Source organism: Cryptococcus neoformans, chromosome 8 (assembly GCF_000149385.1).
Source record: "Cryptococcus neoformans var. neoformans B-3501A chromosome 8, whole genome shotgun sequence".
NCBI classification, from domain to species: Eukaryota; Fungi; Basidiomycota; class Tremellomycetes; order Tremellales; family Cryptococcaceae; genus Cryptococcus; species Cryptococcus deneoformans.
The window spans coordinates 676,909-687,309 of NC_009184.1; the positions used below are offsets into that span (position 1 = coordinate 676,909).

The following is a 10,401-nucleotide window of genomic DNA, read 5'->3' on the forward strand; positions in this document are numbered from 1 at the left end:
TAGCCTCCTCTTCCATCTGTCTCTCATATCCCTTCCTTGTCGCCACGAGCTCTTCATTCAAACGCTTGATTTCTTCCTCCATAGCACGATTCCGTTTACTGGGCGAGTTGAGGACAGACGATAAATCGCATGAAGCGGAAGCTGAAGCCTTAATTCCTTCAGCCCACCAGCGACTAGCTCTTTCCGTATCTGTTTGGGTGCGGGTAAGCAGCCGATTACGCTTCGCAGTGTCCATCAACGAGGTCTGAGGATGAAATGGTTGTTGGAAGACAAAGTCGGGAAAGAGAGCTGACAGGCAGTCGCGCACCAATTGATATAAGTGTTACGTAAAACCACTTGACGCGTCTGCCAAAACAAACAGTGGACAGCGGCGAACCCGCTGAAGCAAGAAGACTTTTAACGAAATCCGTCGTTGATTTCCTGCTTTATTCTCGTGCTAAATAGATCATCTACAATGGCTGAATTACCTCTCTCAAGAATTGTAATAGACAGTGAACCAGACTGGCTACGAGTGAAGAAAAATGTGTCAGATGCGATGATGGAAGTGATGGAGACACGGTTATCCACCATGCCAGGTGGTAAGGATGGCGATGCAGCAAAGACCATGAGGAGAGAGTTGCAGGCTCGGCTGGCTCAAGTGAGTGGAGTAGATAATGACTTACCTGAATGAGCTCATCTTTGGATATCCACGTCAGATACAAGAGAGGATGTTTGAGATGAGCAAGTACAACTTGCAAGTAAATGGTCAAAATTATGAGGATTTCGTACAAGGTGCGTTGCCATTATTGTCACCACTGAAGTCTCCATTGTAATCTAATGCTACATGTCTTAGCTACCGAAGGGTTCGACGAAGTTCTCGATCGTAAAATCTGGGGTCTTCACACCGAAAAGGTTGATCATGAAACCCGCATTGCTGAAAGGCGCAAAAAGATGCCAGAGAGCATTAATCGACTGGAGGTGGATTTAGAGATGAGAAGAACAGAGGCAGAGTGGTTGCCCGATGAACTAGAAGAGGAAAATGGTACGTTTCCTTAGATCTGTCCAAGTTAACAAATTGCAGATGTGAAACAAGTAGAAGAAATACCTAAACCTCTTCGCCACGATGAGGTCAGAGAAACTTTCCAAACAGTGGCATCCAACTTGTCAGAAGTGGTCAAGGTACGTTATACCTTTTAACGAATGTGCTCGTATTACTAACGGGTATTCAACTTTACAGTCTGCTCCCCTGCAACTGCAGCGTGCCCAACGCGCTCAGGCGGTTCGAGATGAAATTACAAGCATGCCCTTATGAGCTGCATGAGTGGCCTATATATATATATATATATATTGCTCCTTGCGCATTGGGTCCTTGTCCGAGATTCGGGGGCTTATACATATGTTTAAGAGAATCCAGGCGGCCCGCCTAGACGTCAATGTTTCGCGTTTAATCATAATCTCTGTTGTACGATATCAGCTTTGTCTCAACAGTTATGCAGCTTTGTCCCATCCTTACATATAGACATGCCCTTTGCACCTAAAACTCTTCCCTTTTGCTCCTTTGTCTGACTTCAGGTAGTACCGTCACGCTCTTTACACCCACAGCATTCTTCACCTTCTCAAGCAGAACTTTCTCTTTTTGTGTCCAAACATTTTCATCCTTTTTGACTGGCTGCCCGTCTATTTGAACCACCTCAAATATACCCTCGCCTTCTAATTCACCCACTTGCCCAACATATTTCAGCCGCCAAGGTGGATTATCCAGAGAGGTCGAGGGAATTTGAGAGGGTGAATGCGATATCTGAAGATAGACGTGGGAGGGTTCTATCTTGGGAGGTTTGTTGGGGACCTTGGACATATTGGGCTATCTGTGTCTAGAGGAAGGTTCTTTGGCTACTGCACTACTGCATAGATGATGGATATAACATTCAAAGAAACGAAGAGCGGAAGGCCTTACTTACTTAATGTATTAACAATCAAATGACGCACCTCCACTACTAATTAATACTCACCATGCATCCATTATTATTTATATGCGGCAGCCACCGACATGGGGCTTTCAACGGAATCAAACCAAAAAGTCAGGTGGAGGTTTCTGAACATTTTCAGTGAACAAGAGTCGTTTCTCGATACATCCATTATTTACACTCATCTATACTCGCAAACATGGGCAAGCCTGGAGCGAAGGCACTCGGAAAGCGTAAGGCTCCGGCTTCCAAGCCTCCCGCCCCTAAAAAAGCCAAAGCTGCTTCTGCAGAAGACAACACCCAAGTGAATGGTCGACCTAAACGCAAGCCTGATCAACCGAAGAAGGTCAAGCTTCGTGACCAGAAAACAATTCCAGTACCAAAGAGTGTTTATGCCACAGGATCTGGTGATGAGGATGATGGGATGGGTAGCGACATGCTCGGAAACCTCGGAGAAGAGGAGGGTTTAGGCCTGGAGAATGCTGCGTTTTTGGCTGGAATAGATACCACTGCTTTGAGTCGGTAGGTTATTAGCCGTTGCTGTTCCATTATTGCCGTTGACAACATAGTAGATCAGTGAAGGAAACCAAACGTCTACATGAACTCGCCAAAACTAGAGAGATAATACCTCAATCTAAAAAGCAAAAGTCAAAAACCTCAGTACGACAACCGGGTTCCGACGAAAGCGACGGATTCGATTCCGATCCCGAATTCGATTCGGACCTCCAGTCAGACATGGGATCAGATGTTGACTTAGGCTCGGAAGACGATCAAAGTCTGGAGTCTGATGATGAGGACGAGTTTTCAGGGAGCGAGGACGACGTGGATGTCACTGCTGCCTTTGATGACTTCAGCTCTGACGAGGAAAAAGACGAGCCCGAGCGTAGAAAGCGCAAGAAGAAGGAGGAAGAAGCCGAGTATGAGCTGGCTGGACGATCAAGATGGGCTGCTAAGCCGGAGGAGCCTGAGGAAGATTCTGTTGAAGTCGGTCGTTTGCCTATCAAACTTCCTACTGGTGAAATCCAGATGGTCCAAGGTTCAACCCGTATCGCTGTCCCTCAGCCCAAGAAACCAGTAACTAAGGCTGAAAGTGAGGACGAAGAAACAGATGAGGTTGATGAAGAAGAGGAAAACAGTGATGATGGGGCACAGGCAATGAGGATGGCAAGTCAGAAAGGGAAATTTGGAAGGATGGGTATTGCAGAGATTGTAGGCAGGAAGGGTTGGAAGAATGTTCAGAGACTGGAAGCTGCAAAGGAGCAAGTGGCGCAACTGGGTTCTGAAATCCTGGCGGGGGGAGAACTTGTTGACATCGTATGTCCATGATGTGGAGTATAGGGACGATATCTAATGAGACCTTAGGGCCCCGTCCTTACAAGGCTGTCTTCCTTCGGCCTCCCCACTGTCCCAGCGCTTGAAGAAGGGCAACCACCTCTTTCCGTCCCAGCCTCTATTCGAGGTCTAGTTTTCCTCTCTCAACTGGCCGTTTACAAAGATCTTATTCCAGGCTATAGGATTCGTGAGCTGACAGCACTTGAAGAAGCCGAGAAGGTTAGGGATGAAGTGAAAAGATTGAGAGAAGGAGAAAAGATGTTGGTGAAAAGCTACAAGGGTTATTTGAAGATGCTCGAGGCAGAGATCAAGAGTAAGTCTTCAATGGTTGCATGTTGGCAGGTATTAATGGTCTTTTAAAAGGCAAAACGAATCTCGCTACTATCAGTTTAAGGTGTATGTGCGAGCTCTTGACATCTGTCACCCACTTCAACTTTAGCGAGAACATTATGGGTGTCCTTGTCGGTCGACTCGGCAGGCGTAGCTGGGACGGTGACTCTGATCTGGTGCTTCAAACTTTCATTCGTGTGTTCCGCGATGACATCTCGGGGCAGCATTCTCAAACGCTTGTCCGGTTGATTGCGCGAATGATCAAGGAACGCCATTTCCAAGTTCATCCTAATGTTCTTTTCTGTCTTCTTCACCTTCGTCTCAAGGATGAACTTGACCAGATGCGGCGAGGTAAGAACGCAAAGGGCAGCAACAAGGAAAAGGGAGGGAAGGACGAGATCAAGGGAAAGAAGTTCAAATCAGAGAAAAGGAAGAAGTGGGCGACGAAGAATCAGAAAAAACGGGAAAGGGAGATGAAGGAAGTTCAGAAGGAAATGGCAGAAGCAGAGGCTGAGGTTGACAAGGAAGAAAGGGCCCGAGTACAGACTGAAACTCTCAAAAACCTCTTTGTCTTGTATTTCTCCATCCTCAAGAACCCAAAACGTACACCTCTTTTGCCGGCAGCTTTGGAGGGTATCTCAACTTACTCCCATTTCATCAACATTGACTTCTTCCGCGACCTGCTTGTTGTTCTTCGCAAGATCATCGCAGATCAGCAGTTATCCGATGCCACTAACAAGCAAGAAGAAGAGAGCGAAGATGAATCTTCCCAGCAATTGGATGTCGTTGGCGCCAGCCAGCGTATCCGAAACAGGTTACTAGCTATCGCTACTGCCTTTGACCTTCTTTCAGGTCAGGGAGAGGCGCTCAACATTGACCTTTCCGACTTCATCAACCAGCTTTTCTCTCTTCTTCGACCGTTGTGCCTTGACACTGGTATTGAGGACCCTCCTTTCCTTCCAGCTTCCACAAAATCCTCTTCTGGTGCTGTCCACACCCTATCCACGTCCGCACTCCTCTTCCGATGCTTAAATGCTTCGTTCTTCTCTCGTCACTCTCGATCGCCAGCTAATCGATCTGCGGCGTTTGCCAAGAGACTTACTGAGTGTGCTCTGCATTTCCCTCCCCGTACCGGCAAGCAAGCGATAGCATTTGCTCGATCCCTTCTCAGCAAGGAACCTAAGATCGAGGGCTTGTTAGATACTGAGGAGAGGATGGCGGATGGAGCGTACAGACCAGAGTTAGATGATCCTCAATTGGTCAATCCTTTCACAACAAGTTGGTGGGAGGCTGGTGTTTTGGGTAGCAAGCATTGGGACCGAGAGGTTAGACTTGAGATGAGCAAGTTGAGAGATGGCAAGGTTGTCTAGATGCGTTTTTTTGTGTATCATGGTATGCATAGCCTATTGTACAAAATATTGGAAACAATGCCTGTCACCGTCCACTGTCTACTCAAAGCTCGCCCACAGAAGAAATACCTAGATCTCTCCAAACCTTCGGTCGCTCGTTGTCGGCATCAGCCGCGAACCAATTTGCTGCGGAGCGTTGCGTAGTGTCATCTATCCTGCATGTTAAGATCAGAGTCATAATCAAAAGTCGACTCCATGATAATCAAACTGACCATTTACTTTCCACACCTTGTTTATCGAGGAGGACTTTGACAGTTGCCCACGAAAATCTGACAATGCCCTTGTAGCCGAATACCGGATCTATGGATCCCTTAAGGTACGCTTGGGTCTTCGGGTCGGATGGATAACCGCTGCCTCTTATAACTTCCTCTTCGTCTTGTGACTTGATATGGGTAGCACTGTTCAAACAGGTGAACACCAAGTTTGCGATCAGTGGAAGAGACGAACCTATGGATGACATCCTCAGGATCAACCCAGCCGTGGACATATCTATCTCTTGTGACCTTGGCCACAATCGATGCAGCACCGACGATTTTGAATAGACTGTCAGCTTTGGGGCAAACCGTGAATTTGATAGTAGGAAATATTGCAGTAAGTCTGGCTTGCCATTGAGGGGCAGGGCCAAGGGCATCGACGTAACACTTGAGACATATCGTCAACCAACAAGATGCCGCCAAAGAACAGGAAAAACTCGCCTCAGTAACGTTGATGCCTCTATTTAAGGCTGCCTGGATCAGGCCCACTGTAGCATCCTAGCATCATTGTCAGGGGTGCTCTATACTTTATGAAATATGTCGATTACCTCTGCTTGTCTATTGAGATTTATGGGAACTTTACGGAGCATGTTGGATGAAATGTCTTGGGGCGATAAGGTTGACGAAGAATAACACAAGGGAGGGTGGACGTCAAAAGATTCCCAGAGGGTCTGCCGAGTTTCAGCGGATAGTGCCTTAGAGTCTGATGATCATCAATATCCCTGTGTCCTAGATACCATCTTACTCACCGTCGAAACCAATGCTCTCCAAGATAGGTTTAAATGACAAAGGGCAATAAGCTGCGGCATACACCATTGGTCCTAGACAGTATCAGCGAGCGGTGGCAGGTAATTAATACAGTTGCCATACCAAGTACAGCTAAATACCTTTTGTCAGCTTTGCACGCTCCATATTGAAGGCAAGTATTCGACTTACGGCCTCGACCTGCTTCATCGATACCCATAATCCAGCCCTCCCCGGGAGTTTGCTCTGCAGCGGGAAGAGACGAGTGGAAGACATAAGAGTCACTCAATGGAGGAACAGGATCCAAGTTTACAGGGTCAATAGGGGTGGACATTGTTGAGTAGCTGGATTGTAAACTGAGCAAGTCGAAGAAGACGAAAAGACGCGTCCAGCCAGCAAAAACACTCGCAACAGACGCGTCCAAAATAACCCGAGGTGTATGTTACGTAAATGATTGATCTGCGGCTCTGCGCTTGCCACCTCAACTCTGGTGGGGTGTCCCAAACCGTGCTCGTTCTTCGCTTTCCACCAGCCGTTATTCCCGCAAAGACGCACTCGGCCCATAATACTCATATAAAACCCAGCCAATACCCTTTTGTCCATCCTCCTGGTATCCTCATAGTTTCACACCACTATCCACGTCTGTCGGCTGCGGAGAAACATCAAATTTTCACATATCAAGGCGTGAGTTGCTCATGAAGCGGCACCATATCTGACGCGCCTTTGCTAACCTCCACACAGCTTTACGTGACTATCTCCAAGCATGTCGGCGACGGTGCCCACTCTCGCCGCCGCCGAAGAGCCTGTCATCGATCCCGCCTTGATGGATGAGAACGAAGCCGTAGTTGACCAGGCAGTTACTCTTTCCGTTGAAAAGGAATCTGACAACGGCAGCAACGGCCAAGGTCCTTCCACTCTGCAAGCAGCCATCACTGCCAGTGACCCTGTGCCGCAAGAAAGCACACATGTTGTAGACTCCTCTGCTGTTGAAGCTTTGGCCGACATAGCAAGTCCCTCGCCAACCGCCGAAGCCTCCAACAACGCCGTTGCTGGTCCATCTAGTCTAGTGCATGCTGCCTCTACCAGTGCCGAACCACCATGTTCTGTCCTTGTTCAGGCCTCTTCTTACACACTGCCTGATGCTGAAGCTACTCTTGTTGCCCCTAGCCCTCCCCATGGTCCTTGGCTTTCTCGAGAAGAAGCGGAAGAGGCCATCCGCGCCTACGCTCTCGCCAACAACTTTGACGTCACCATCACTCATTCAGATGTATATCGCCATGTCATCACCATGGCTTGTGTCAAGGGAGGGAAATACAGATGTACCAGGGGACCTACTCATGATGAAGTAAGACAGAGAGGAAAGAGAACAGGCAAGACTGGTTGCAATTGGAGGGTGACAATACGGGATGAAAATTACAAGCCGCACCGTTACCACGATGAGAAGCAAAAATGGGACTATGTTCCTATGTCTGATCTCGTGAACACTCATAATCACCCACCAATATTACCCAAAGACAACCCTAAAGTCCGACACAAGACTATTACCCCGCAAGTCAAGGAGTTAATCTACAAGGAGGTGAACAAGGGAACACCTACTAGGAAGGTCTTGGAGAAAATTCAAAAGGAATTTCCAGATTGCCTGGCTAATATGGTTGATGTGAAGAATTTGATTGGCAGGAGGAAGAAGGAGTTGCCCACGATGGGGTTGTAATCAGTATCAGTACGGCGGCGGCGGAAGTCGTTACAAGATGTGGTGTTTGTAGTGAAGTTGCGCCTGCGTAGACCGTATTTTAATCATTGTAATCACTATGCTTTTTTTTGGGCTTGCGTAATGTATCAGTACTCCATGCTTCACGAGCAGTCTCTTCAATGACCATGGACGCTTTTGAATTCGAAATTCCAGTCAGACAAATAAAAGCTACGATTAGTAACCGCAACCAAATAAAATCTCGCAGAAGGCCCCCCCACGACAAAAAAAGTTAGCAAATATTATATGATCGACAATGCGAACGAAATGAAATTCCTACTGATATTATCACTTTGTATGATACCTCGTGAGCCTTTAAACAGAAACCAAAACTTTTGTAACATTCTAAAAGGCCAGCACGAAGAAATAGAGAGTGATGGAGGCGGTACATAGAAATCTCTCACACGCCATGCGTGACAATTACAACGAACATGGCGTTGACGAGGTAAGCCTTATTTACTTTTTTGACCCGATTTCTTCATTGTGAACGAGCATCTGGTCGTCATTATGGGCCTGTCTACCTTCAAAATCTACAGGAAACTAAACTGACTTCAGTTGTAGTACTACCGAAAAGTGGCAGCAACATATCGCAATCCTTTCTATCCTGGTATCAAAAAAGTGAGTGCAAGCTCGAGTTGATTATGATTCCCAGTAGAATGTAATGTGCTAAGCATCATAGGCTGTATGGGCCTTGATGAATCGATGGTGGGAAGCAGAGGGACGAGATATGTTCTCTCAAGAGGAAAAGAGGGGGCGGAAAAACTTGAAAGTACTCGATATGGCTGCTGGAAGGTAAGCAGAACCGTCTAGTGTGTATGAACGCAGAGCTAATGGATTGATTACAGTGGGGAAGGGACTCTATGCTTGCTTGAATGGGCGCGAACAGGCTCAACTAACGCCTCTGCAGAGGCTACTTCGTCTGCTTCACAACCCAGCTTGTCCGTTCCCGACCCCTTAGCCCTCTTACGCTCGACTGCGCCATCTACATCGGCTCGACAAGCGTTTGTCCCTCCCAATGTCCGTCGCCCTGTTGTTCCCCCTCCGAAACCAACAGCATCTGCCAAAGTCAGCTCCAGCGGAAACCAGGTGTTTGGGAGCATGATTCCAGCCAGATTGCCCGAAGGTTTCGAAATTGACGTTATTGCCACAGACCCTGTACGTACCCTTTGGTTCTTCATTAATAAAGCCGCTTGAACATGGATTATTGGTACTGATATTTCATTTGTAGTACACTTCCCCTGCTTACACAGAACGCACTTCTAGGCCCTGCCATTCTTTATCGTTTACGGATCTTGCTCAAGGTCTTCTGCCACCTACAAGTGCAATGACTTCTCCCAGGTCTGGGGATCCCAACAATAGCTCGGAGCCAATTTGGGACATCATCATTTGCTCTTTCGCTCTTCACTTAGTGACCAATCCCTCAGAGTTGTTTGCTCTGCTTTTTGAGTTGAGTGGGAAAGCACGTTGGCTGATAGTTGTTGCTCCTCATAAGAAGCCAGAGGTAAGCGCATGTGCAGATATCCGCTCTGGCTGGATAAACAAATGAGGTACCGGCGCTAACTGTATTCACAGATAAAGGAGACATGGGGCTGGGCTAGATGGGATATCGCATCCTGGACGGCCGCGGGTGAGGCACGTCTGTATGGTGGTGGAAAGCTTAAAGGCGATGGGGACGATGGGGAGACGGAGTTGGAGATTGTCCGGGACAAGTGAGTTCTTTGACCATTCACTATCATCTATTACCTACTTTATAGGCATCCTAAAGTGCCTATACTAATCATCCCCGTCGCAGAGTGAAGCTACGTTTATATAGAAGCAATGCGTTTTAAAGGTGCCCAAAATATAATGGATTGCGACAACACAAATATATCAGCCTGCTGAAGCATGGACGACAGCGTCCGCCGTTTTATGGGCACTATTTGACTGGGGTATGCTAGCCGATCAAGCAGCAAATGCGGTGATCTGACCATAGGAAGAAAGAAAACACGTTGGAATGCCGGTTCTGGCAGTGATAACCATATCGTCGCTTCCAGCATGCGTACATTTGCCCCAACCAACGTGATTTTTCCTTTTTCCGTTTAATGCAATTGAACATTAGGGTTTGACGCGTCGAGAAGCCTCCGAGAAATAATTCACCGCGGACACGTCTGCATTTATTCTAATCTGCTGATTTTGATATTCCTTTTTCTTCGTTCTCTCTTCCAATCCAGCCACTTTAAAATCAACTATTCTGTCTTTACGACGAGCACAAAACAATTCGAGTCGATAAGCGCTGGCCGCAACGTCCTCGCAAGCCGAATCACCCATTTATTTTGTCGGCGATTGTTTTTCAACTCCCCGTTTCCATTCGCCACTCCGTTGTCTATCGCTTGACGCGAGCCAGCAGTACAGTGGACTTCTGTTGTACAATAACCAGCCACATTACCCTGCTCTCTATATTTATCCTACTGGATCACAGCATGACAGATGCTTCTACCCAGCATCTGCTCCCCACTGTCATAATCACTCCTTCCACACCGATATCCGACTCTTCGGAAGACATTGCTTTACTTCCTTCTGCCACCCTATTCTACCCCTCGTCGTCTAGTGAACGCCCGCAGTCTAAACCAAAGCGCCAACGTTATCATACCGGCAGTTCATAC

The 10,401-nt window shown here is 47.4% G+C and overlaps 5 protein-coding genes across 5 annotated transcripts; 4 read left to right on the forward strand and 1 right to left on the reverse strand.

Moving 5' to 3' along the window:
* Positions 1 to 568: 568 nt before the first annotated feature.
* Positions 569 to 1,291, forward strand: CNBH2370 (hypothetical protein; the record flags this gene model as incomplete). The annotated part of the gene is made up of 5 exons (XM_768692.1): positions 569 to 637; positions 672 to 771; positions 833 to 1,021; positions 1,061 to 1,158; positions 1,217 to 1,291. 5 exons carry the CDS (start codon positions 569 to 571, stop codon positions 1,289 to 1,291), a joined length of 531 nt encoding a protein of 176 aa, XP_773785.1.
* Positions 1,292 to 2,142: 851 nt separating this feature from the next.
* CNBH2380 (hypothetical protein) lies at positions 2,143 to 4,975 on the forward strand (the record flags this gene model as incomplete). The annotated part of the gene is made up of 4 exons (XM_768693.1): positions 2,143 to 2,465; positions 2,516 to 3,257; positions 3,306 to 3,588; positions 3,639 to 4,975. The coding sequence occupies 4 exons, from the start codon at positions 2,143 to 2,145 to the stop codon at positions 4,973 to 4,975; spliced, it is 2,685 nt and encodes an 894-aa protein (XP_773786.1).
* Positions 4,976 to 5,057: 82 nt separating this feature from the next.
* On the reverse strand, positions 5,058 to 6,346 carry CNBH2390 (hypothetical protein; the record flags this gene model as incomplete). The annotated part of the gene is made up of 7 exons (XM_768694.1): positions 5,058 to 5,169; positions 5,227 to 5,412; positions 5,462 to 5,766; positions 5,817 to 5,971; positions 6,018 to 6,089; positions 6,139 to 6,147; positions 6,205 to 6,346. 7 exons carry the CDS (start codon positions 6,344 to 6,346, stop codon positions 5,058 to 5,060), a joined length of 981 nt encoding a protein of 326 aa, XP_773787.1.
* A 429-nt stretch (positions 6,347 to 6,775) lies between these two features.
* Positions 6,776 to 7,723, forward strand: CNBH2400 (hypothetical protein; the record flags this gene model as incomplete). Its single annotated transcript, XM_768695.1, has 1 exon — positions 6,776 to 7,723. The coding sequence occupies one exon, from the start codon at positions 6,776 to 6,778 to the stop codon at positions 7,721 to 7,723; it is 948 nt and encodes a 315-aa protein (XP_773788.1).
* A 445-nt stretch (positions 7,724 to 8,168) lies between these two features.
* CNBH2410 (hypothetical protein) lies at positions 8,169 to 9,556 on the forward strand (the record flags this gene model as incomplete). Its single annotated transcript, XM_768696.1, has 7 exons — positions 8,169 to 8,204; positions 8,321 to 8,377; positions 8,439 to 8,551; positions 8,605 to 8,914; positions 8,988 to 9,260; positions 9,332 to 9,468; positions 9,514 to 9,556. The coding sequence occupies 7 exons, from the start codon at positions 8,169 to 8,171 to the stop codon at positions 9,554 to 9,556; spliced, it is 969 nt and encodes a 322-aa protein (XP_773789.1).
* Between the last annotated feature and the right edge of the window lie 845 nt (positions 9,557 to 10,401).